Source organism: Brachycentrus maculatus, unplaced genomic scaffold (genome assembly GCF_059751285.1).
Source record: "Brachycentrus maculatus isolate JH-2025_06_01 unplaced genomic scaffold, ASM5975128v1 h1tg000223l, whole genome shotgun sequence".
Lineage (NCBI taxonomy): Eukaryota > Metazoa > Arthropoda > Insecta > Trichoptera > Brachycentridae > Brachycentrus > Brachycentrus maculatus.
Window position 1 is genome coordinate 248428 of NW_028280974.1, and position 26529 is coordinate 274956.

General features: G+C 38.7%; 1 protein-coding gene across 2 annotated transcripts in view; it reads left to right on the forward strand.

The window, feature by feature from the left end:
- Window positions 1-26529, forward strand: part of ctrip (E3 ubiquitin-protein ligase ctrip) — a 91268-nt gene that overhangs the window by 37061 nt on the left and 27678 nt on the right. For both annotated transcript variants that reach the window (XM_088264323.1, XM_088264324.1), the window contains exons 3-16: window positions 1017-1194; window positions 3666-3955; window positions 6980-7090; window positions 9486-9577; window positions 11223-11315; window positions 12067-12223; window positions 13835-14014; window positions 15268-15638; window positions 17739-17927; window positions 18928-19076; window positions 19950-20085; window positions 21027-21200; window positions 22758-22935; window positions 23824-24027. In XM_088264323.1, the coding sequence (XP_088120449.1) occupies window positions 1145-1194; window positions 3666-3955; window positions 6980-7090; window positions 9486-9577; window positions 11223-11315; window positions 12067-12223; window positions 13835-14014; window positions 15268-15638; window positions 17739-17927; window positions 18928-19076; window positions 19950-20085; window positions 21027-21200; window positions 22758-22935; window positions 23824-24027 (2374 nt within the window). In that variant the 5' untranslated portion in view covers window positions 1017-1144. The remainder of the gene's footprint in view (window positions 1-1016; window positions 1195-3665; window positions 3956-6979; window positions 7091-9485; window positions 9578-11222; window positions 11316-12066; window positions 12224-13834; window positions 14015-15267; window positions 15639-17738; window positions 17928-18927; window positions 19077-19949; window positions 20086-21026; window positions 21201-22757; window positions 22936-23823; window positions 24028-26529) is intronic.

Sequence of the window (26529 nt, forward strand, 5' to 3'; positions counted from 1 at the left end):
GTAAAAGGGTAAGGGTATGGTATAAAAATATTACACCTAAATATCTTATAAGTCATCATCGCACTATTCTTTCAGCCTTTTTCACTCTCTTCCGCTATTTTAACTTGGCTTTCGCATGCTTATATACTAAAACAAATTGAATTGAATTATAATTTATGTAAAGGTACCTCCAAACTCTTGCCGGGTTGTTCATTCAAGTGTCTTGTCAAATGCGAGCATCGTCAAATGAATGCATCCATAAATTCCCAAGGGCACTCACTCACTACTCGGCTGTCCAAACTCAAAACACAGTAAGGGACATTTTTTTTGTAGTACGTTTTTTTTGCATTTTTGACTAAGTAGAATCTACTTAGTCCAAAAAGGCAAAAAAACGTGCTACAAAAAAAATGTCCTTTACTGTGTTTTGAGTTTGGACAGCCGTACTATATCTCCGCTGCCGTAGTGTAATGGTCAGCACGCTCGGTTACCGTTCTTCCGTCCCGGGTTCGATTCCCAGGGGAAGGGTCAAATAAATATTTGTTCATTCGAACCCTTATCCGCACCCCATAAGGTGCATAGGGCACTGCATCATATAAACACAGTGTTATATTGATCGTTAACACACAAAGGAAAGGTGATCAGCCCTCCGCTTCAGGTACCAGTCCAGGGTGATATTGAATAAATATTGGAGTGAAAAAATCACTTATAATTATTAGACCCCCCTTTGGGAATCGAACCCGGGACCTCCAGAACGGTAACCGAGCGTACTGACCATTACACTACGGAGGCAGACAAATATACATAAGTGATTTTTTCACTCTAATATTATTCAATATCACCCTGAACTGGTACTTGAAGCGAAGGGCTGATCACCTTTCAAGATGTCGAAAATGTAATACATAACTTCTTAACGGAGATAAACCAGATTTGTGACCAAGTATTTGAACACACTGAAAATGTTGTGTTAATACCGAGTGGAGAGTCTGGAGGTAGGTTAGGTTAGTAGAATGGGCGTAACCGAGTGTGGGGTGTTGCAGTTGGCGGAGCCGCAGCCGGGAGAGCGCGCGACCAGCCGCAGCGCGAGGGAAGCGTGCCTGCCCGCGTGGCATGCTGTGCGGAGCGGCTGCCGCCCGGCCAGCCCCGGCCCCCGTGCGCCGCGCCGCCTATGGCCGAACAGGACGCCGCGCCGCGCCTCGCAGCGAGGGAGTCCGCCAGGTACCCGTCCTCATCACTCTTCACCTGTATCCGCCCACTGCTGGGTGAAGGTCTCCTGCACTGCCTGCGTCGATGTCCTTCTGTCCATCTCACTGTCCAGTTCATCTTTTCTCTCTATACTCATGCTGGGTGTCAATTACTCTACACCAGCGGTTCTTAACCTGGGTTCGATCGAACTTCAGGGGTTCGGTGAATCAGTCTCTCGGCGGAGGTCAAAACACACACCCGACTTATTGTACGATATTATGAAAATGATATGACGTACGATATATTCATTTATCCAATAGATCTAGTATATTATTTGAAAGGAATATATAAATATATACAAGAGCTCAAACGCTAAAACAATGCACATACTCCGTATCGTACCTATATTTTTTTTACTGGAATGGGACTTCAAATAAGTCGCAACAAATGTACTAGATCTATTGTCATAACGTGTTGTCGTTGAGATTTACAAAATGTGATTTACGAAATCGGGGAATCACATAGAATGGAGAAGTGATCATTTCCTGTCCACACTGCCGCCCAATAATCGAATTTTAACTGTCGTGATGGTACGTTGTGTGATACGTTTCTTAATATTTTTATACCTTCATACTATTTCAATAAAAAAAATATTCCAACTAAGGGTTCGGTGAACGCGCTTATGAAACTAGTGGGGTTCGGTACCTCCAACACGGTTAAGAACCACTGCTCTACACTGAATCATCCTACGCTTGCCGCTCTCTACCGGTGGTTGTCTGCTATGCTTAAACTCTCTGTGTGTACCGTCCCAAGACACAGAGACCAACCTGGCATAAAGTACCAATAAGAATTCAAATGGTGGCAGAGTAGTATGTAGTCAATTCTAGAAATTCTCTGTCTATACGATATCATGGCTCCACAATCCAACAGTTTACTGAAATTTAAAGCAAATTTCTAAGGCTGAATGATCGCCATTTACGATTCCATCTATTGGGGAGACGTGAAGCACTATTTGCTCTTGTTAAAGTAATCCATGAGTGCATAAGATAGGTAACGCAACATCTCATTTGAGATGTTGCGCTCGCTATATACATGTATATGTTCACTATTTAAACATTGCACACTAAGCAAACTGTATAAGTCACTGAAATGATAAATTGTAGATTAGTTCCCATTGTTCAGACACACTGAAATCATACAGGTATTGTGTTACCCATATATTACAATATTTGATTTTCAGTGCTGTTGGAAGCTAAATCTGTATGGGTGACAAATGAATAATTTTTTTTAGCTACTTCTTGATATTAAAAGTGATGAATAGTTTTGCAGAATTTAAAAGAAGATGGCCCTTAAATACTGGACATTTCATAATCGATGGTTACTTAACATTGGAAGGGACAAGGTGGAAAGTGAATTAATTAAAGTCCAGGTGTAATTATCACATTGAAAAACCTTAAAACATAAATTATTTTTGTATATCCTGTATGTTAAGTTTATAATCTAATCATTAAAAAATATATATATATATATATTAAAATTTTTAAAAAAAATATATAAACTTTGTATTACCATGTTAGTATTCGGCTCAACACAGGCCATGCCTAAAGAGCCGTAATACGTATAATAAATGTGTATATGAAATGAATATGTATATTGAATGTATCTATGTATTATGAAAAAAAAAAAATAAAAAAAAAAATAATAATAATAGGCGTATCTTTGGGTGCAACTATATTATTACACTAATCATCACCATTGTCTCTTTTGCTTGCTGCTGGGGGTGGTTTTTGTATCATATAACTTGTAATTGTTTTAGAAAATCAGACAAGATCAATGAATTTCTTAATATTTTTCTTAACTTTTTTGGGAGTATGGACGTAAATTAATGTCGGTGCGACTTTTCCTCAAAGGAGTATCGACATTGATAAACTTCCAAATCTGTCTGTCTCTTGGTATGATGTAACTTGAATAGTCAATGACGTCTGTGGATATTTGTATGTAATTTTGTCATAAAATAAAACCTAGAGATGGTGAGTTTTATTTTTATTATTATTATTTTTTATCTTCATGATTTTGTGATTTTTTTATTTATGTAATACGAATCAACTTTAAAGAAAGTCGGACATAAATTATTGTACTCCCGGAAAGGTTATGTGTTCAGCATTGTTTCTTATAAAGTAGGGACTGACCGGAGCATTTCGTCATAACATAACATTCGCGGCGAGCATTTTACATTACGGCACGCGTTAATGGAGTAACGAGTAACGAGTGGCGAGCAGCTCGGCTCACTGTACTGACTATACGAATGCTCGCATCATAACATGTTACATTACGACAAAATGTCTCTGGTCAGTCCCTTCCACTTCCATAGTGAAAATGATAAATGGCAATAAATTTGTAAAATTTATGTAGTGCCATTTTTGTAAAATACTACCTCAATTGCGCTGATAAGGACCGTTGAGGTAGTGCATGTACTTGATGTTAATGCGTTGTGATGTTTGCAGACACAGGCGTGAGGGCGGGCGCCGGTGGGCCGCGTCGCCGCCGCCCGCGCACCGCACGCGGTCCCGCACCGCGCGGCCCGGCGGCTCGCTGCTGCCGCTGGAGGAGCGCGACTACGCGCGCTCGCCGCTCAGCACCGCGTCGGAGCCGCCCGACTCGGACCACTCGCTGTACTCGCCGCGCGGCCGCAAGCGCTCCAGCCCCCGGGCGGCCGGCGCCAGCCCGCCGCGCAAGCGCCGCGCCCCGCCCGCCCGCCGCCGCGCCTACCCCCTGCGCAGCCGCAAGGCCTCCGGTGAGACTGTCCCCCCTCATCACTCTTACACTTCCCTTACTTACTCCCTAAAGAAATAAAAAAAATTAATGCCTATTACATGTGAACCTTAAAAAATGTATAAAAGAAAAAAAGAATAATGGGTAGAATTGGTGAATGTTACACGTGTGTAAAGTGATCACTTAAACCAGCCTAAGACGGTCGTCAGCCCCGTTAATGCCCAGACTTCCATATTCTTCTTCATCTTTGATGAGATGTCAAAAAATAATATGAAAAGAAAAAGACTTATACCATTAATCAAATGAATCAATAAACTTTGAGTGTAAGTCCCTCTCCAAGCACAAGTGCTCAGTCTCTTTCTTGGAGAGGCACAGCAAAACTAAAATTATAAGTTTGTCATGTCGCTCACCCCTTTCAACAATATTATAAATCAAAAAACTTGATTTTTCATGAGATCGTTTTTAAAGTTTAAGTATATATTAAAATGTATTAAAAATAAATATCAAGCCACTTATTGAACATTTTTAGGTAAAACCGGAAGGTTTTTTCTGCATTTGAAAAATATTTAGTATATAAAAAAAAAAAATAATTAAACAAAAATAACTTTTCTATAAAATGCAAAAACAACACTTTCTGCCCTGTAGCGGGTAAATATAAAAAATATGCCGCGTTTGCTGGGATATAGTACATTTTCTAGGCATTCCGAGAACAACTGAAAATTGTAAATTTTTGATATATGACATTGTTGAAAGGAGTGAGCGATGTGTATAAATGTAAAGAAATGTATCAAATAGTATTAAAAAAATGTAACTGTATTAAATAAAATTGATAAAAATATACATTGTGGCACAATGCCACTTTCCCATCTTCCCTTACAAATTTGATAGTAACATATTGTTGTCGGGTGGATTTTTCATTAATCCCGACCCTAATTATACTCAGTCTGCCGCCCGACCTTCTGTATACTAATCACAAGCAAACGCGAACTTAATTTCGATCTGTAATTTTTTTTGGCGTCTCACGCTCTACAAAAAGTAAGCAATAGAGTGCTTATAAGCACCCCCGCTCTCTACCAACAGTATGTAAGATACGCTTTTAAGCGTTTCCCACAGACAATGTATTAACCGGATCCACGCGGCTCGCATAACCGTATGTGTTTTCATAAAACATTCCCTGTACGCGGCTGACATAACCGTTTGTGTTTTTACTTTACTCCAAGTTTCGAACCTCAGTTCAACTTAGAGGGATTTTTTCATGGTGTGGAACTTTGGATAAAATAATACGTCAATCCTTGGCCTTATGACATCTGTTGAAATATCTGACTAATAATTTGTAACATCACAAGGATAAATAAAAGAACAGATCCCTGATTTTTCTTGCGGTCGGTAATTAGTCCGCGCCATAATCATACCCTATATCTGTCTCACTCTCGCCGCTACGCATCGCCAGTGGGTAAGAGTGACACACGATGCGTGCTTTGATTTATTTATGTTACGATCTTATTTGTTTATATTACGATATATTTCTAGAATAATGTGACACAAGTGTATTATAGAGTACCAAAAAGGCACAATGAATCCCATTGAACCTTTTTGTTTAGGAAAATAAATTGTTTCTTAACTAAATACATGATAAAAGTAATCGCTCCTGTTAGGAACAAAGTGAACGCGGTTAAAAGGTTAATATAGTATTGTTCGATCGGGGTTCCTGTTAAATTGATTCATTTTGACATAATCTGCATGCTATTGGTTCAGTGATAGATAACTGGGCAATCTGTATCATTTTTTTGCCCGTTGGCTTTGAACATTGACCGAATACTATTGACTTTACTCTCGTGCACTTATCTACCTTATTGACTGTTCAGATTTCAATATTGTTACATTATCGAGAATCATGTAAAACTTATCCCATTATTCCTTTGTCCATGGTGTTGAGAACATTACAAAATGTTTACTGAATTTTTTATTTGTAATGGTGCTCAGATTAATGTGTTTTGATAATATAAAATGTGTTTTAGAAATTTTTGCTTTGCAATTATTGAGCGTGTGTTTTGGACCATAGTTTGCTTCAGTTGTACCATACTTTGCCGTGGTAAATAAACTAATTATTTCAAACAACGATTGTTCAATTTATCATGAAGTTTGTGCAGAATCTAACTTCTTCAGCGAATTAAAAAAATAAATAAAACTTTGAGTAAAAAATACTTCAAAGTTTTTTCATTGGTGGTGTAAATATTTTGATAATTATAATTGTATGTTATGGTGTCAATTTAAAAGTAATTTTAGGAAAAAATAGGGATTTTTTAGTTTAGACCAATAAAATACACTATTTATTTACCACTATGCCATCTGGATGCTTAATCGAGATTCTTTTGTTTGACGCTAGTAGACTTGTCCGCCTCCGTAGTGTGATGATTAGCGCGTTAAGCTACCGTCCTGGAGGTCCTGGGTTCGATTCCCAGAGGGGGTTGAAAATAAATATTAGTGATTTCACACTCTAATATTTATTTAAAATTACCCTGAACCGGTCCCTGAAGTGCAGGAGTGATCACCTTGCCTTCATATAAGTAATGATCAAGATGACACTGCGTCAATACGATGCAGTGCCTTATGCACCATTGAGTGCAGATAAGAGTTAGAGTAGTAGAGGACTGGTTCCGATCATCTTGTCGCTGGCGGTTTTTCTAAATTTTTGGGACACTATAAATCCTCGATTTATTAATCTCTTCTTAAATTTTTAATCCTGTGACTCTTTTTACAAGAAATTTCATGATTTTTTTTGTATTAAATATTCATTTATTTATATTTTCTCGAGTACTTAGTTTTCTCTTTTCGTGTACATATTTATATTCGTAGTTCATGGTTGAAAAAGGTTGTTTGCATGAATACGTAGAGTCAAAGTGCCTCCTTGCGGATATTTGTGCCGGAGCTGCACTTGAAAGGTCCAAGAGCCGCATGCGGCTCCCGAGCCACACTTTGACCTAAACTAACTGATGTGGAGTTTTATGATATTCCACAATTACTGATTGATGTATCGCTTTTGCAGTGAGTTCCACGGCTAGTGAGGGATCCCTGTACAGCGGTAACTCCCTGCAGGTAGAAGTTAGCTCCACGGTTAGCATTCCTTCATCCACCTCCACTACAAGACAGGTTCAAGGTTAGTACCGACACTTCTTCATAATCTTCATCTATTCGCTCAACACCGAAAGAAGGGTTAGGTTATACATTTAGTTTCATTAAACGCCTACCACATTGGGATGGCCTGTTAAGGCACCGAGTGGCAGGCTTCCGGGAGAGGCTGATGAAGAGCTCCAACCTCATCATAAAGCGGCTTGTGGAACACAGATGGGGGCTGTGGCGGCACTGGACCACAGTGCTACCGCATGTCCAGCCAGCGAGCTAATGTTCATCTACATCTCTCCAAATTTTCTTTTTTTGCTTTCGCCGTTTCTTTTTATTATTATTTGTTTATTATTTTAATTTCATTTTGTAAAAAAAAATGTTGTAAAACATATATGGCTGACTAAGTATTGCACCCACCACTTAGTCAAGCCGGAATAAAGATTTATTATTATTATTAATTGATTGGACAGTCACTTTGTGGTGAAATCTATCTAAAACTACCAGCTACCTTGTTAGGGTATTGTAAAACTAACGTTTTATGTTTTTCTTTTCATAAAACATTACGTTAAATAATGTTTTATGTATAGAAAACTATAAAAAAGGTGGAATATGTAAAAATGGAAAACATTTATTTGATAAAATGAAAAAGAAATCATTATTATAATATTATTTATGTTTTGTTTTGTAAATATCACTATTTCTTTAAATATTACGTGGCACGATGCTTTCCGCATCCTTTTCAAACACTATATGTTTGAAAATGATGCAGAATGCATCGAAACACGTGTCGCAATGAATTTTAAGAAATTGTGGTATTTACGAAGTAAAATTTGAATTAATAATGGATATTAAAATGGAATTAGATATTATTACAAAGCGACTGCCGAATCAATTCATGAAAATATTATTTAGTGCCAGGAAACACTGTTCGAACAAGTATTCTTATCGCAAAAAAGTGCTGTTCACAATAAATATATCATTGTTTATGAATTGTTTGTGTAGCAGGAATACAGTGTATCAAAATACCTGTTGGTTTTAAAACAAGATATACTCTGTAACTTGATCATTTGTCATATCTGTTTAGACTGTAAAAGTCTGACATTACTTTTGACCATTCTGGGAAGTGCAATGTGTGGATAAATTTAACACGAAATCTGATGACGCATTCTGCTTTAAAAATAAGATTGCACACAAAGACATTTCTGGATTCGTACTTAAATGCCTGAGATGTCTGTTTTAACCTTTCCCTTCCGGTGCTAAAATAAAATGCGCGTCCCGGTGTTGGGTAGTCACTACACAATAAAAAATTAGCAATTTTAAATCGGAAAAATATGGACACCCATAGCTAATCCCCTTAATTAATTATAAATGAAGTAAAAAATTATAATAATTTAGATTTATTTGCTGAAAACATTAAAAAAACATCTGGCAACGCTCACGGAACAAACATAGGTCCACTCTTGTCGAAAGCTCAAGAGCTACTGCCGCTAGCCCGCTGGCTAGCCAGAGAACATTGAGCTTTGAGCTCCTCACGCTTGCACAGTGCAAGTATGCAAGAGTGAGATATGAATACAGTGTCGCGGTTCCCGTACACTCTTCACGCGCTGTTTATACGCGAATTTGTTTCCGAAATTCACAAAATACCTCCGATGCACCCGATAAATTCTGATTATTATTAATATTATTTTTTAAATCAATGTGTAAATATGTTATGGAGAATATCTTAGCCTTGTATTTATTATATTTATAGAGATATTATGGTTATTAAAAGCAATGTGTACTAGGTACGCAACTCCGGGAAGGGAGGGTTTAAGTGACTATTTGAATTGATCTACTTCTTCTCCGTCTTATTGCTCATTACTGAGGGTTGTGACCCTTGTGGAAGCAATGACTCTTCTCCAGTTGTCCCTTAAGTGCGCAGCACATAGCGCTCGAACCACCGAAGTGCCTGCTGCTAACTTAACTTAATCGGTCCATCGTGTTAATTTGAATTGATAGACCATTTTTTTAATACTGTATACCCCCTTTTTTTCTTTCTTTATTTTAAATTCTTTTGCATTACATAAACATAAATTCAAATACAAAAAAATATATAAAAATGAAGACAAAAAGATCGCACAAAGGCATGGCCTGTGTGTGGGTATTCAATATAATTTAGTCATAGTAAAGGGTATAAGGGTTTAGATTTTATAAGTAGAACTAGAATAATAGTGTTAATAAAATACAAAAAATACTTGAATCTCAGAAAACAATTTTTTTTTTAATAAAATTAAAAACTTAAAAACATAAAAAAGATGAAAATTCCTTTGTCATTGTGAGTAATTTTTGTTGTTGTTGATCAATTTAATACTTTCGTATATCCAACAGGATGATTAATATATTTTTATTTCATCATACATGTTCTTAAATTCTTTTGTATTTGTTTGCAGAATCAAAACCCAAACTTCGACATAGTTCAAGGATCTCTGTTTCCGCATCTTCAAGCGCAACAGAACACAGGTCACCAACCAAGGGCATCAAGGTTAATATTAACTGTTACTATTCTTATCTGACCCTTCTGCTCCCAATGGGTGTATAGGCCACTGCATCAGCATCATGTGTTATCTTGATTGTTCATTGGGCAAAGGCAAGGTGATCAGTCCTGCGCTTCATGTACCAGTCCAGGGTAATATTAACAGATTGTTAGCGGAAGGCATTTAAAAGCGTCTTTTACATGCTGTTAGGAGAAAGCGGGAGATGCTTATAAGCGTTCTATTCGCTTATTTTTGGTAGAGCGTGAGAGATGCCGAAAAACAATGTACAGATCGGAATTGGGTTTGCTGTTACTTGTGATTAGTATACGACCCTTATTAGTGTACTAATTAGGGCCGGGGTTGATGAAAAAACTGCCTGACAACAGTCTTATATATAGCATACTAATCACAAGTAAACGGAAACGGAATCCCAATCTGTACAATGTTTTTTGGTCTCATGTTCTACCAAAAGTAAGCAAAAAGATCACTCATAAGCATCTTGCGCTCTCTACCAACAGTATGTAAAGACGCTTTTAAGGGTTTCCCGCAAACAATGTGTAACGAAAATGTCGCTTTATAAGAAAGAAAGATTTGGTTTGTCAATTTCACAATCCGTAATTTTGGAAATGTGTCGATCTTACTACATATATTACTCACTTCTTTCAACGTCATATATCAAAAAACTTGGTTTTCAGGAGATAGTTTTTAAAGTTTAAGAACATAATGAAATGTATTACAAATAAATATCAAGTCACTTCTTGAACTTTTAATGTGCAACAGATATTTTAAGGTAAAACCTGAAGGTTTTTTCTCCATTTGAAAAATATTTAGCATATTAAAAAAAAAATAATTAAACAAAACTTTTTCTTAAAAATGCAAAACCTACACTTTCTGCCCTGTAGCGGGTAAATATTATGTTAAAAATATGCCGCTGTTGCTGGGATATAGTATATTTTCTTGGGATTCCGAAAACATGAACAACTGAAAATTGACAATTTTTGATCTATGACGCTGTTGAAAGGAGTGAGCGATATGTGATTGAATTAACAATATATATGGGAGTCGAACACTGCAACATATCGTTCCGAACATTTTTAATTTGTTGCCGACGGATGTTAGAGGTCAAAATAAAATATGAAACAAAGGTGAAATAAAGGAATGGGTAAATGATCAAGAGTTAATTTTATGAAAATTGTAAAATGTTTATATTCTTAATTTTTTCTCTTTTTTGTGTCTATATTAGGTTGGTTAAAATCGTTAAAAACAAAAAAAAATACTATAAAAGAACTCCACCAACAAGACACACAAGGTGGCTTGGTGGGTTTCTGCAAAAATTGATTTAAATATCTTTAAAATTTTGATTTAAATAAATGTATACAATTTATGTTAATAAAAAAATCATCGTTCAGATTGTGTAACACCACTTTTATAAAAGTAATTCTTTTAAAAAATAAAATTGCACCTGTGTAAAAATAAGGTACCTTTTCGTAGATGACGTTAAAACGTATATAAATTGAACGTCAACCACGTATCACCAACCACGCTTGGTGGGTCTCTGCAAAAAAAATTCAAAATATGTATAAATTGTGATTTAAATAAATAAATACAAATAAAAAAATATATATTTAGAACATTGGAATATTTTGTTTCCAGCCCCAGTTGTCCAATAATCTGGGTGCTCGGTTAGGACGTAGAAGCGGGGGCGCTGTCCAGACCAACGCCTCACCGCCTCCGCCCAAGAGACAGGTAATCACACTCTCATTCTCATTCAAGACTGGGCAATTGTATCCGTAGATACTTCTACTCTCCTGGTAACTAGGAGTCTTGAATCACTTATTATTGCAAGCAGAAACAGTCCATGTGTAATCTTTACAAGTAAAAATGTAAATTTTTGTTCAAAATCTTAAATGTCTTTAAAGTTATCAACCGATTGTAAAAAATGTGAATTTTTAATCAAAATCTTAGATTTTTTAAAAAGTTATCCACTGATCGCTTTGAAATTAAAATACTCATTGGTGCATTAAAATACTCATGTTTTAATATACACCAGTCACAAGGTAAAAAAAATTCTATTAAAAAAACAGGGGTTTGACCGAAATGGCAGCGCCATCTGTTGAAAGTAACAGCAATATATGCTTCTGGACTGTTTCTGTAACTTTTTTTTTTAGCATTTTCAATGGTTTCGATTTCATTTTTGGTTTATAGTATTTTCATTGCTTCACAAGCATTGTAAAACGAAACATTAGAAATGTGTACTTTCTATTTTCTTTTTTATTTTACCAGACCAGTCGCGGTCAGGTACACTTAATTTGTAATAAAGAAAAACAATAGCTATATGGACAGCATCTTGCGTGTGTGTATTATTTGGAGAAATAAAATAACTTTCACTTTTACTATTTAAAACCAACTAGTTTCGGCCACAACCTGTTGCCCTCTTCAGGGCTTGTTATTTGATGGGTTTGCGAATGTGCGCTAATTTGTGATGTCTCCTTTTCAGAACACGCGCAGCGGCGCCAGGACCCGCGGCGAGAGCGAGCGAGAGAGGGAGCGCGAGAGGGAGGGAGAGCGAGAGGGACTGAGGCGGAGCACTCGCGCCTCCGGGGCGGACATGCCCCAGCCCTCCACCAACTCTAGCACCAGGAGGGACAAGAGAGGTAACGCGCTGCCTACTATTTATGTAGCCCCGTTATTACCAAGCGAATACTGACTGCGATTGTCAGTATTTACTTTCCGTTCTTTAGTCATTTTCCGGGATTGAAATTAATTTATCTTCTTCTTCATGAGCCCTCTGTCCTCCACTGCTGGATATAGGCCCCCTTCTTTCTATTGCCTCCGGTCGGTTGATGCTTACAGCCAGTTTTTACCGTCGGTCCATCTCTTTTGGGGTCTTCCGACACCTCTTTTGTTCTGCTAAGGTCTCCATCGATGGAGATGGATGGAAATTAATACATACAGTGATTGAAATTAACCGTCGTAAATAACAGTATAAGAATGTATAAAATTACTTATATAATTTCATTCATTCAAACCCTTATCCGCACCCCAATGGTGCATAGGGCACTGCATCATATAAACGCAGTGTTATCTTGATCATTAACACATGAAGGAAAGGTGATCAGCCCTCCGCTTCAGGTACCAGTCCAGGGTAATATTGAATAAATATTAGAGTGAAAAAATCACTTATATTTATTCGACCCTCCCTGGGAATCGAACCCGGAACCTCCAGTACGGTAGCCGAGCGTGCTGACCATTACACTACGGAGGCGGACTTATATAATACTTAAATAAATAAAATTCATTAAACCGTATTTGCCCTAAATTATTTTTTATTTAACTACCTCTTGGCACGTCCCATTTATCTTCCATACCTTCCAGATACTAAAAACCAGGCTGATAATTCGTAGTTGGTGTTTTTAACAAATCAAGATATATTTGTTTTTAAACAAGCATAACTCGGGTATATTTTGTATATTAAAAGCATTGTTAACTTTATGGTATGGTAATATAACACTCCTTATCATTCATCGTTCACATTGTGTCCTCTTCAAACCCTTATTCGTACCCGATGGTGCATAGGGCACTGCATCATATAAATACGATATTATCTTGATCAATAATTAACACATGAAGAAAAGGTGATCAGCCCCCCGCTTCAAGTCAGTCGAGGGTAATATCGAATAAATATTAGAGTGAAAACACTTATATTTATTTAACCCCCCTCTGAGAATCGAACCCGGGACCTCCAGTACGGTAGCTGAGCAAGCTGAACATACACTACAGTGGCGGACTCGTACAGAATTACATAAAATAATAAAATTCATCAAAATATGATACTATTTAGTACGATCGACCGCAAAAGCGCTCTAAATTATTTTACTAAACTGTCAACTACTTTATAAAATGAAACAACTTTTTTTTAACCACTTTTTTACTGGAACATTTTTTCAACCAGTTTCGACAAGAACCTTGTCATCATCAGGTTTTAACAGTACATGTTACACCCTGATGATGACAAAGTTCTTGTCGAAGCCAGTTGGAGAAAAAATGTACCGATAAAAAAGTGGTTGAAAACAAAGTTGTTTTATTTTATAAAGTTTATAAAATGTGCCACAAAGTATCTGCAAAAAACATCCAAGAAAATATTAACTACTTCTTAGGATGTCCCATTTATCTTCCAGACACTTCTTGGCAGACAAGTCAGTTTTTTTTTTTTTTAACAATGAGCAGGACTGTTGCACGGTACTTGACGATTTGTAATTTCGCAGGCAAGGGCAGCCTGGGTTCGTGTGCGAGCAGCGGGGGCAGCAGCGGCGGGGGGCGCCGGGGGCCCGCGCCCCCCGCCGCCTCCACGCAGCCGGGGGCGGGCCCCTCCACCTCGGCGCAGCCCCCCTTCCCGGCCATGCCGCCCGCCGCCGCGCCCGACCCCTCCAAGCCCAAGCCCAAAGGTATTCAAACGATCTAGTAGAAAGATGGAAGGCCGAGCATTCCAGGACTGTAGGTGCTTCATCTCAAGTGGAGACACCTATAACACTTTTCGATCCCAATCACACATTCTAATTGGCAAAAATTCATTTGTATTCCGTTTCACGATCACATAGAGGCGGTCAGTGGTAATGCATTGAAAATGGTAGAATTTGGTCTGCGTACTGCCAGGGTTTTCGAAAATACCCGCGTGCTGAGAACTCTTTATAACTTCTTGGTGCGAAATAGACTCGAGAGTGGCTCGATGATTTGGGGGCCACACGAGCTTAAGTACTCTCTTATGGTAGAGAAAGTCTAAAAGAAGTTTCTGAGGTATCTCTACATGAGAGAGTACGGCTATTATCCTTGGCTCTACCCGACCCAGTTTCTCCAGGGTATGCTTGGCTACAATAGTTTACAGTATAGAAAGATGTGTATTTGATTACGTATTTTGATCTGTTGTTGCGCGGTATGATTGATAATCCTGAAATTATCCGGAATAGTTACCTAAGACAGCGTCGGCATAAATTGTTTTACATTCCTATACACAGGACCAACCTGCCGGTGGTAATGCCTGTAGAAAGAGCTATGCTATGTTGAACAATATCTCATTGGATATTGATCTGTTCCCTGTGTGAGTTTTCCATTTCATAATGAATAATGGCATAAAACTAGTTTCATGTTATTATTCATTAACTAGTTTCGAAAGCTAATCTTCCATCTGACGATGGAAGTGTAGCTTCCAAAGCTAGTAGTCTGTAATAAAAGTCAAGTGGTATAAAAACAAGTGTTTTCTTTAATCATTGTAACATGTCATACCACAAAGTCAATGCTTAAACATTAAATAAAATATGATGTAAATTATGTGTGAATAATAGTTTATATTAGTTGTAATATCGTAGTTATACAGGAGAAAGTGACCAAGTGCATATTTTTACAAAAACTCGATTGTTGACTATTTGATATATTACTGGCTTAATATTGCCCTGAAAACTTCCCAAATGGCTTTAAACTTGGAAGTATAATATATTGACTTGGTAAAAATGACAAACTGTATTGATGTTTATTTTGTTGCCAAGCAAAAGTGACTTAAATGGCCCTCCTGAACATTTTACGTTTTGGTAGTTGGTCATTTTCTCCTGTAGGAAAAAAATCCATGTGAACAGTGCTCTGTATCTGACACTAGAGATTGTCGGATGGTGAAGAGCTGTTTGCTAATGAGTCCACTTGCTTCTAGCCGAGGAGCCGATGGCGGAGGCGGGCGCGGCGGGCAGCGTGGGCGAGTCCTCATCGGACGACAGCGAGGTGGGGCGGCTGCAGGCGCTGCTGGAGGCGCGCGGGCTGCCGCCGCACCTGCTGGGCGCGCTGGGCCCGCGCATGCAGCACCTGCTGCACCGCACCATGGGCGCCAGCACCTCGGCCTCCAAGGCCGCGCAGCTGCTGGCCGGCCTGCAGGCCGCGGGCGACGAGGGCCAGCAGCTGCAGGCCGTCATCGAGATGTGCCAGCTGCTCGTCATGGGCAACGAGGACACGCTGGCCGGCTTCCCCGTGCGACAGGTCGTGCCCGCGCTCATCACGCTGCTGGCCATGGAGCATAACTTCGACATGGTATGGCGCTTTTTTGAATTTATCATATACAAAACTACTTAACCCTTTGAGGACAGAATAAAAAATATTTTACTTAACACATTTTTATTTTTAGAAATTGTTTACAAATAATTGTATACAGCAACTGAAAATTTACTGAAAATTGTACACACAGATTGATACAATATTTATCCCTCAACAAAATTTAAAATACACATTGTGTGCCTGGTGGTTAGCAGCAAAGACCATGTTTTATAAAGTAGATAAATAAAAGCATTTATTTTTGAAAATATGAGCTAATATATAACACTACTTATTTTTAGTATTATTATGACTATTACTCACCTGTCATTTTGTTTATTTCGTTCAATAACCTCACAAAATTGATAAACTAAGATACAGATAACCTATAAATATCCCGACATGTGCACATTGCCACAGTAAATAGTCTGAAATAAGATCCAAGACAATGATACCAACATGAAATCTATACAAGAACTATTTCTTTTATTTTGTATGAAAAAATATAAATTATTTAGGTTTATTAGGTCTGTCCGCCTCCGTAGTGTAATGGTCAGCACACTCGGCTACCATTCTGGAGGTCCCGGGTTCGATTCCCAGGGGGTCAAATAAATATAAGTGATTTTTTCACTGTAATATTTATTCAATATTACCATGGACTGGTACCTGAAGCGGAGGGCTGATCACCTTTCCTTCATGTGTAAACGATCAAGATAAAATTGCATTTATATGATGCAGTGCTCTATGCACCATTGAGGTGCGGATAAGGGTTTTCTCTCTAGGTTTACTTACTTTTACATTACTTTTCTCAAAATATTACGATTTACTGGGAACAGTCTTACTAATATCAAATGTTAAATGCAGTTTGTCATCGGGTTCTAAGTCCAAACTGAAGAAACATATTGTATATAAACCTGTACGAGTGTGAAGTATACAAAGGTGTAAAGCAAACAAGTCGAAACACATGAGCTGTGCTTGTTCAAAAGCGTGAGGTGGTTAATAGTATTTTTTTCCTTTTCATACATTGGTAGTAAGAGATTATTATATTTCCTTTCATACATTGGTACTAAGAGGTTAATAGTATTTTTTTTTCCTTTTCATACATTGCTAGTAAGAAATTAAATTAAAACAGTCTAATGGAAATGTAAAATTATTGTGTGTATAACACTTTGTCTAGTCACACCAGTCTGATGATGTCTTTTACATTGAAACCCGATCATTGGTCAAATAAAATTCATGTGGAAAAACTAATTAGTTGTTATATTATAAATTACAGTTTCACTGAGAAATGTCAATACAAAATTCAAATCTAAGAAATGTGCAAGCTTGCTAATTAAAAATTCAACAGAGCAAAATACGAAATATTTCACAATTCATTTGAAGAAACAAATTGTTCTATCATTTCGCTCACTCCTTTCAAGAGCGTCATAAATCAAAATACTTGATTTTTCAGGAGAACGTTTTTAAAGTTTAAAAATATAATACAATGTATTAAAAATAAATATCAAGCCACTTATTGAACTTTTTACTGTGCAACAGATCTTTTTAGGTTAAACCTGAAGGTTTTTTCTCCATTTGAAAAATATTTATAATATTTAAAAAAAAATTAAACAATACATTTTCTTCAAAATGCAAAAACAACACTTTCTGCCCTGTAGCGGGTAAATATTAAGTTAAAAATATGCTGCTTTTGCTGGGATATAGTACATTTTCTGGGCATTCCGAAAATATGCACAACTGAAAATTGACAAATTTTGATTTATGACGTTCTTGAAAGGAGTGAGCGATTTGTTTATTGTAACTGCAGACAGTTGGTAGAATTCCATATTGAATTGTTGGGTAATATGTATATCCAAAATTAAACAAGGTTTATTGGATTGAATCCTACATTTATTTATGTATATGTTAATACGTGACGCGTTTCATCTTAATAAGGCATTATCAAACACAGTGTTTGATAAAGGACAAAACGCGTCACGTATTAACATATACATAAATAAATGTAGAATTCAATCCAATAAACCTTGTATAATTTTAGATATATGTATTACCCAACAATTCTATCATTTGTGTCTATATTGTTGTATTGCGGTATTCCAGATGAACCACGCGTGCCGCGCGCTCACGTACATGATGGAGGCGCTGCCGCACACGTCAGGCACCGTGGCGCTGGCCGTGCCCGCCTTTCTGGACAAGCTGCAGGCCATCACCTGCATGGACGTAGCGGAGCAGAGCCTCACCGCCCTGGACATGCTGTCGCGCCGCCACTCCAAGCCCATCCTGCAGGCGGTGAGTGTCCATACATTCAACTTGCCAATCATGATGTCATGTTTATTCTCTTACTTTCTAACAAACTTTCTTAATTTCCTTATTTCTAATTATCTTTTTTAAAGAATTAAAAATTAACACTGGTATATACGTTATTATTACTTTCATAGTACAGCAATACCACTCTTAACACCACCCATATTTATGCTGTTTTATTAGTATTAGGAATGTGGGTATGTCAGTGTCAGTGGTAACAACAATATCCTGCATTAACGTGAATACTCAAGTAGTCTGGCGAGGGTTATTTTAGAATAGTCTATTCTTAAAAGCATTCAATAGGACTTGTAGCGACGTTTAAGGACTTTTTTTCGTACCTTTTACAAATTGAAATGTCTAAATGTATCAATTACACGTAAAATATCAGAAAATCCCCTAGTAAAAGATTGCATTTTTTCGATTCCTCTGTGAATCACTGAGCCATGCTATTTGTTGTGGGTTCAGGTGATGAAAGATGAACGGTATCCCATCCTCCTTGTTGTGGTGGAAAATTATCAGTAAAAGATTGAAGACGACTTTGATTTATTATATATTTAAGTTACCAGGAGCTCTAAGTGAGTGACCGCGTATAAGGATAGACTATTCCAGAATGACGCTTGCTAGACTACTTGAGTATTGACATGATTGCGGGATATTTTTGTTGCCGCTGAAACTAACATACCCACATCCTTATACTATTAAAACATCGTAAATAGGGGTGGCGTTAAGCGGGGTATTGCTTTACTTTTAATGTAATAATAACGTATATAATAGTGTTTTATAACTTAAAATTTTTCAAAAAGATGAGAAAATTAAGAAACTTTGTTAATAAAAAAAAAAATATAAAAAAGAGAAGAAAATAGAGTTATTCAAATATACAAATAGAGCTATGGTGGAACTCCATCATAAGGACTTTAAAATGTTTGACAAGTATAAACTTGTGAAATACAAAGGGATCATGTTTGTTTCCATGTTATGTTTCCAGAGAGGTGTCCAAGCTTGCCTCATGTACCTGGATTTCTTCTCGATCAATGCCCAGCGCGCCGCGCTCTCCATCACCTCCAACTGCTGCCAGAACCTGCAGAGCGAGGAGTTTCCCTTCATCAGGGACTCCCTCCCGCTACTGGCCAGCAGGTACGTCTCATACGATTACCCAAATTACTCCCACTGTATCCTATACTGTTCACAATAAAGGCGACTACATAAGTCCAATGCAATGCCCTATGTGGGTAAAAGGAATAAAAGAACCTTACATGTGGAATGTTCAATAGGAGATGATTATAATTGAGATTGAGTTTTGCATTTTTGACTTCTCAACAACATAGATGAAAAAGAACATGGAAGTCTGGATATTTACAGGGCTTATGACCTGTCATAGGCTGGTTAAGTGATCACCATTCTGCCCACGACTGACAACCACACTACTTTTTAGAACTACATATATCATTAATCTCATGTGAGTTCAACAGATCCATGTATGCTTAGATTGGGAAAGCTTTTATTTAGCGGAGACCTTTTTTTTATTTGTGAATGTTGCACATATGTAATGTGATCACTTAACCAGTCTATGACAAGTAAAAACCCAGACTTCCATATTCTTCTTCATCTAAGTTGAGATGTCAAAAATGTAAAATAAGGTAGAGAATCCCAAATTTATAAATAAATATTTGGACGTACTCAAAATGTTGTTAAGTTTATTTGAAAGGTGAGGCTCATTTTCAAGTTATATAATTAGGTTAACTCTTCAGATATAAGGTGATTGGAAAATTCAGAAAAATTACATTTATAATCCCTGAAATGTTCTTTAATTCTGATGTTGAATTAATGCGATGTTTTTCCTATGTAAAAGGCCAACATGTTAGAACAATGCAATTTATAAACACCAGAATGATTTAGTTTATATGTACGTCTTATCTAATCAAATTATTGACAAGCTTTTACTGTAGATGAAAAAAAATAGTGTTGGTTTTTAGTGTTTAATTTTTGTTGCTTTCTGTTTGCTTCTAGGCTCACTCAACAGGACAAAAAAGCAGTGGAAAGTGTCTGCTCGGCCTTCTCCCGTCTCGTGGACAGCTTCCAGAATGACCCGGTTCGTCTGCAAGAGATTGCCAGCACCGAGCTCCTCACCAACCTCCAACAGCTGGTAAGTGCTCACTCGTCATGCTCACCGGATGCACCCTACACGCCATGCACTCGCACTGTACAGACGCGCCAATGTATCCTCCCTCTGGTCTCATCGCTGTGTCTGGTCAGTGGAGAAAACTCAGATTTTTGAACAAGTATTTGGACACACTCAAAATGTTGTGAGTAAAAACCATCTTACAACATTTTGAGTGTGTCCAAATACTTGTTCACAAATCTGGATTATATCCTATTATAGGAGTTATTTTTCATATTATTTTTTGACATCTCATCAAAGATGAAGAAGAATATGGAAGTCTGGGCATTTACGGGGCTGACGACCGTCATAGGCTGGTTTAAGTGATCACTTTACACACGTGTAACATTAACCCATTATTGACAACCATACTACTCAAATTCTTGAAAGTTCTATATATATGAACCAATTTCGAAACATTGTTCTTGAATCACTAAAACTTCACTAGAGACATCTATTGGTGAGATGAAAGAAGCTTTTTATTGAGCAGAAACTCTTTCATTTGCACAACTTGGGAAACGCCAGTAAATATCCTTTTCATCTTATTGTTTTAGCTCATAATTTGACCAGTTAATTTATTTACAACATTTTGCGTGTGTCTAAATACTTGTACGCAAATCGGGATTATCTGCAAATATAGGAGTTATTAATTCTTGGAAGTTCTATATATATGAACCAATTTTGAAACATTGTTCTTGAATCACTAGAACTTCCTGTTCTTGAATCACTAGAAAAGATGGTGAGATGAAAAGAAGCTTTTTATTGAGCAGAAACTCAAACTTTTATTGATGAGATGTCAAAAAATAATATGAAAATAACTCCTGTAATTGGAGATAATCCAGATTTTGTGAATTAAGTAAGAATGTTTACCAAGAGATAGCGTTAGACAAAGGGGAAACCTTTATTAATGTGGAAAACTCTTTCAGTTGGTGGTGTCTCCGCCCTCCGTCAGCACGGGAACCTTCATCACGGTGCTGCGGATGCTCAGCGTCATGTGCTCCAGCTGCCCCGAGTTGGCCGTCACGCTGCTCAAGCAGAACATCGCCGACACGCTGCTCTTCCTGCTAACGGGGTCCACCGTGGCCAATCCTCAAGATGAGGTGAGTGCTCCTGACTTGATTCTGCGGCCCAGCCATTCATACAACCGGGTTTACTATGTTGTGTGTCTACCATTATTAGCCAAATACTACAGAAACTACGCTTGGATGGCTTGACTCTAGCCAACATATTGAAAGCTGTCCCACCGCTTGCCCAGATCTGATACAGAAGCATCTAGGCTTCCTGACAGATCTACTCTTGCAAAGCAACTTTTTTTTTGAACTAAGTCTCGAAATTTATTGAAAATGTGAAACAACATAAAATTGTATCCCGATTTTACTTTGAATTTAAATTTAAAAGCTTTCAATATACCAATGTCTAGCCAATGTCTGTACCCGACGGATTCTCCAATTCTTCGCGCGTTATTATTCATGTTGCGCGTGGCAACGAGGATAGCCTGGAATGACTAGTTGTGGTCGGTAGCCTGGAGGGGAAGAGAGGGAGAGGAAGATCCCCGATGGACCGATCAAGTTAAGGCAGCAACAGGCACCTCGGTGATTGGAGTGCTACGTACAGCGCAGTAAAGGGATAACTGGAGAAGAGTCATTGTTTCCACGAGAGTCACAACCCTTAGTAATGAGGAATAAGACGAAGAAGAAGAATGATTGTGGAAAAATGAATCAAAATAATGCAAGAGCGAGATAAGCATTATCAATGAAATTAACCAGTTCCCTGTTTATCTTGAGCGTGACTCAGCTTGACTTAGCTTGAGCGTGGCAAGGAGTTTGTATTGCATTGTTGAGTCCAAGTACTACTCGGGCAAATCATATTCCAACTTGGCGGTATTAATTTGCCTGAGCCAAAGTATTTGTTTTTATTGATTAACCCAAGCAGTGTTTGGGCAGTTTTGTTTCAATTTGTTGGTGACTATTTCTTGCACCGGCAAATTTTCTCGCCAAAATTTGGCTGTTTTAAGAAAAGAAAGCTTTTATTTAGATGTTTGCGAGTTATAATTGTACGAGTGTGGAAGTTAAGAAATATTTTATTTAGATATATGCAAGTTGTAATTCTAAAGGTGGGGACTGACTTCCACGTTTCGTCGTAGTGTAACATTCGCGGGGAGCATCCGACTTCGGATGGAGCACTCGGAATGCTGTACTGACTATAAAAATGCTTGTTACGACGAAATGACTCCTGTCAGTCCTCACTTTAACCCGCAAGCTGCGCATCGCATCTATTGTCGTTTTTTATAGAAGTACCGTTGACTACCAAATTTTCTGCCGCAAGTCCGTTAATGTTAATATTTTTGTGTAAATACACTATAAAAACATAATAAGTAAAGTGAACTGTGTACTGTGAACATCTATAATAGATATCCAAACGACTTCCGAAAGTTTCACTATAAAAAATAGACAAAAATATGCTTTTTTTGTCAAAAATATTGTAATGTAAAATAATCCAGCACGGGATGGAAAGTTTGACACTCGAAATCGAGCAGCTTAGAGGTTAATAGTATGGAGGTGAAGAAAGCTTTTATTAATATATATGCGAGTTATAATTGTACGAGTGTGGAGATGTCCTCTTGTATGTTCTTCAATGTCTCCTCTGTTTCCCCCCAGATTGAGCTGGTGCCCCGCTCGCCGCCCGAGCTGTACGAGATAACGTGCCTGATAGCGGAGCTGATGCCGCACCTGCCCAGCTCGGGCCTGTTTGCCGTGGACGCCTGTCTGGAGCGGCCGTGGGGCGCCGCGCCGCACCCCGAGCACCACGCCGTCTGGCAGTGGAGGGACGACACGGGTAAACTATCCCACCAAATACCCTCTGCTCCTTGAGACCCTTGTCCAAGCGACGACTCTTCTCCAGTTATCCCTTGTCAAAGGAATGACTCTTCTCCAGTTATCCCTTGTCAAAGGAATGACTCTTCTCCAGTTATCCATTGTCAAAGGAATGACTCTTCTCCAGTTATCTCCTGAATAATCCCCGTTATTTAATGCTTTTTTTAGCCTGAATAAAATTTTCATTCATTCTTTAAACCCTCATCTGCACCTGATGGTGTATGGGGTACTGCATCATATAGACCCAGTGTTACCTTGATGGAATTGTGATCAGCCTTCCGCTTCAGGTACCAGTTCAGCCAGAGTAATATTGAATGAATATTAGAGTGAAAGAATCACTTATTTATTTAACCCTCCGCACTGAGAATTGATTCCGGGATCTCCAGTACAGTAGCCGAGCGTGTTGACCATTACACTATGGAGGACAAAACCAAATACCGTAGAACGGGGCTACTTGAACTTTGATGTGTTACTTGAGCCCAGTACAAAAAAGAGATTTAAGTCTGTATTTGGTCTACAATAATGAACATTTAGTGACAATAAGTGTCACAAACAATGAATCATGTCGATACGTTCATTATTGTACTAAATGCAGATCTAAATATTTTTTTGTACTGGGCTCAAGTAACACATCCAAGTTCAAGTAGCCCCTTCTACGGTTCTAGTAATAAAAATAATAATGGCTACCAACTCGCGCTCGAATATATTGTCTGCGCATGTGGCAGAACATGCCAATCTTGGACTTGATAATTTGAATACACACTGCGCACCCCGTGTCCTCGTCACTTCTGTTGTGCCGGTAGCCAAATACCAAATGAAAATGTACCCCAATTTCATCTGGATATTCCAGGAGCGTGGCACTCGTACACGGCGGTGGACTCTCGCATAATGGAGGCGGCCCACCAGAACTCCGAGGACGAGGTGTCCCTGTCAGCGCTGGGCCGCACCTACATCGTGGACTTCCTGTCCATGAAGCAGATCAACGAGGACACGGGCACCACGCGCCCTGTGCAGCGCCGCATCGGCGCCCTGCAGCCTTCGCAGGACCAGCATGGTAAGGCTCATTTAGTGATCTTGGATCCCACCACTAGTGAGGCACAGAATCCTTGGATAATTCGCTCACTCCTTTCAAGAACGTCATAAATCAAAAAACTTGATTTTTCAGGCGAACGTTTTTAAAGTTTAAAAATATAATACAATGTATTATGTGTTCTGAATTGATTTCTGGAGTCCATCATGAGAGAAGCGTTCATTTTCTTTTCCGTTATCGCGGTTTCTACTGTCTATTCCTGGGTCAGTGTCCTACTCTATGGTCGCTTTGTCCGTTTCCGCTGATTTGGTATCCGGTCATCCATGGATTTGGGTTGTTCATAAAGCGTCATTTTCCCATCGTGTAACGACGTTCGTTGATTTTGTCCGATCAATTCGAAAAAATCGTATTCATTCCTGGGCAGTATATCGTAGATAGTGTTATAAACTTTGAAAACATATTTAGTTCTTTTAATTTACGTCATTAAAACGTCAAGTTCTTGTGTATAACGGATAATTATCGTGTTTATTTTGATTGCGAGACGCCGCCGCCATTTTGAGTGCGCGGTAATTGTTTACAAACACCGTGAGAAGTGTGTGAATCTTATTATTATTAAGTGTCTCGTCTTCTATAAAAACAAAACTAAAGAAGTGCTCGTATTATAAACTTTCGCTTCAATCCAAACGGCATTGTCGCGCATTTACCGAAAAAACTTTTCATTTCGAATATTTTATAAACAAAACGACGCCATCTTGAAACACGTGTTTGTTGTTTACAAACATCGTGCGAGTCAAGATTTTCAAGGGCGACGGATAGTTAATTAAATTTTTATAGAACTTTATGCTTTGTGCCTAATTTCATATAAATTTTCACATCTGTCCGAAAACACCGATCTTTATAGAAAATGAGTGATACAGAAAATGTTTCGCCATTATCGCCGGTAGCTGGGCCTTCTCAGCGCAGTGAATCTCGAAAAAGATCCTGCGATCCATCCGTTTTATCGTCAGATTCAGAGTCTCCTGAACCGCGTCAGCAAAAGCGCCTTAAAGTGTTAATGGACCCACGGATAGACTATCTAGTTCAGCAGATAGGACTTTTGACTGACGCCGTGTTCCAAAGTCAAACCGGGGCTAAGGTCGCGGCGCCAGGCGACACTTCTCCCGTAGACTCGGGATCGCAAGAAGACGACGACGGTTTTCTACAGCAGCCTCCTGGACTAGAGGAACACGAGGATCCTCAGGATATCCAAGAAGAGCTGCAGCTGGATTTCCAGGAACCCAGCACAGTAGTCAAGGAACCTATCCATCCAACAGCAAATCCCATCAGGATTCGAGCCTTAGAAAAGCTGCAACACTTTGGTAGTGAAAACTGGGCAGGCGTGCGATATGCTGATGTCCAGAAGAAATTTCTGGCAGAGCCATCGTTTGTTGAATTGAAAGTCAACGACGAGCTCAGACGCTGCGATGTCAGCTCCCCTGCCCAGGCTTCGCTGGAAAGGTCTTTCGCCGCTCTATCTCATGCCCTCCTCATACAAAAAGAGGAGTTTCAATCAGGGCTCCAAGAACTGGTCAATTGGGCCGCTGATAAGAACACAATTCTTAATAAAAGAAACGTATTCGATAAAGTAAAAGTTTTGTTTGCTCCTGACTCCGCATACCAGAAGGTTTCCGAAGATATTCTTCAGATGGTATGTGGCAGGCGCACAGAGGCGGTACAATTCCGCAGAAAATCCATCCTCGGGGAAGTCAGAGACGAGCATGTCAGAGAGGGACTTTGCAAAATCCCTCCTTGCTCAGAATATCTCTTTGAAAAGGGGAATCTGACGGCCTTCCTCTCTAGGGTAGGTACCTCTGACAAGCTTACGATAAAACCTGCAACAACCCATCCTTTATCAAGACCCCAGGTTCCTACCAGAAAAAAGCCAGATAACCAGTTTTTTCGTGAACAGCGAAGGCCTCTCGCTAACAAAAATAACGGTCCTCCCAGAGGAGAAGCTGGCCCCAGCAAATTTTCCACCAAGAAAAAAGGGGGAGGCAAGTCTACTTCTGGTAGTTCAAAAGGAAAGTTTAGAGGAAGGCACACTCGAAATTGACGCCAGAAGGAATCCATTTCGCGGGGGATGCTTAAAGTTATTCCAGGCAGCATGGGCGACACTGGGAGCACCAGCATTTATGCTAAAAATGATAAGGGGGACACGAATACCATTTGTGTCAAAACCTCCTTTGATAATGCCACACAAGAATACTTTAAATCACTTCAGCACACCCCCTTCTGCCGAGATGGACTCCCAAATAAAGGAACTCACCGAGAGCGGTGTTCTGGAAGCCGCGGATCTCACTCCCAGCTTCTTATCAAAAATGTTCCTAACACCAAAATCGGACGGCTCCTCACGGGTAATCTTCAACTTGAAGTCCCTAAACCTGTTTTTAAACCCTGCTCCATTCAAACTCATAAGCCACTGCAAGGTTCCGGAATTTTTGCAACCAAACGATTGGTTGACAAAGATAGACCTCTCACAAGCATACT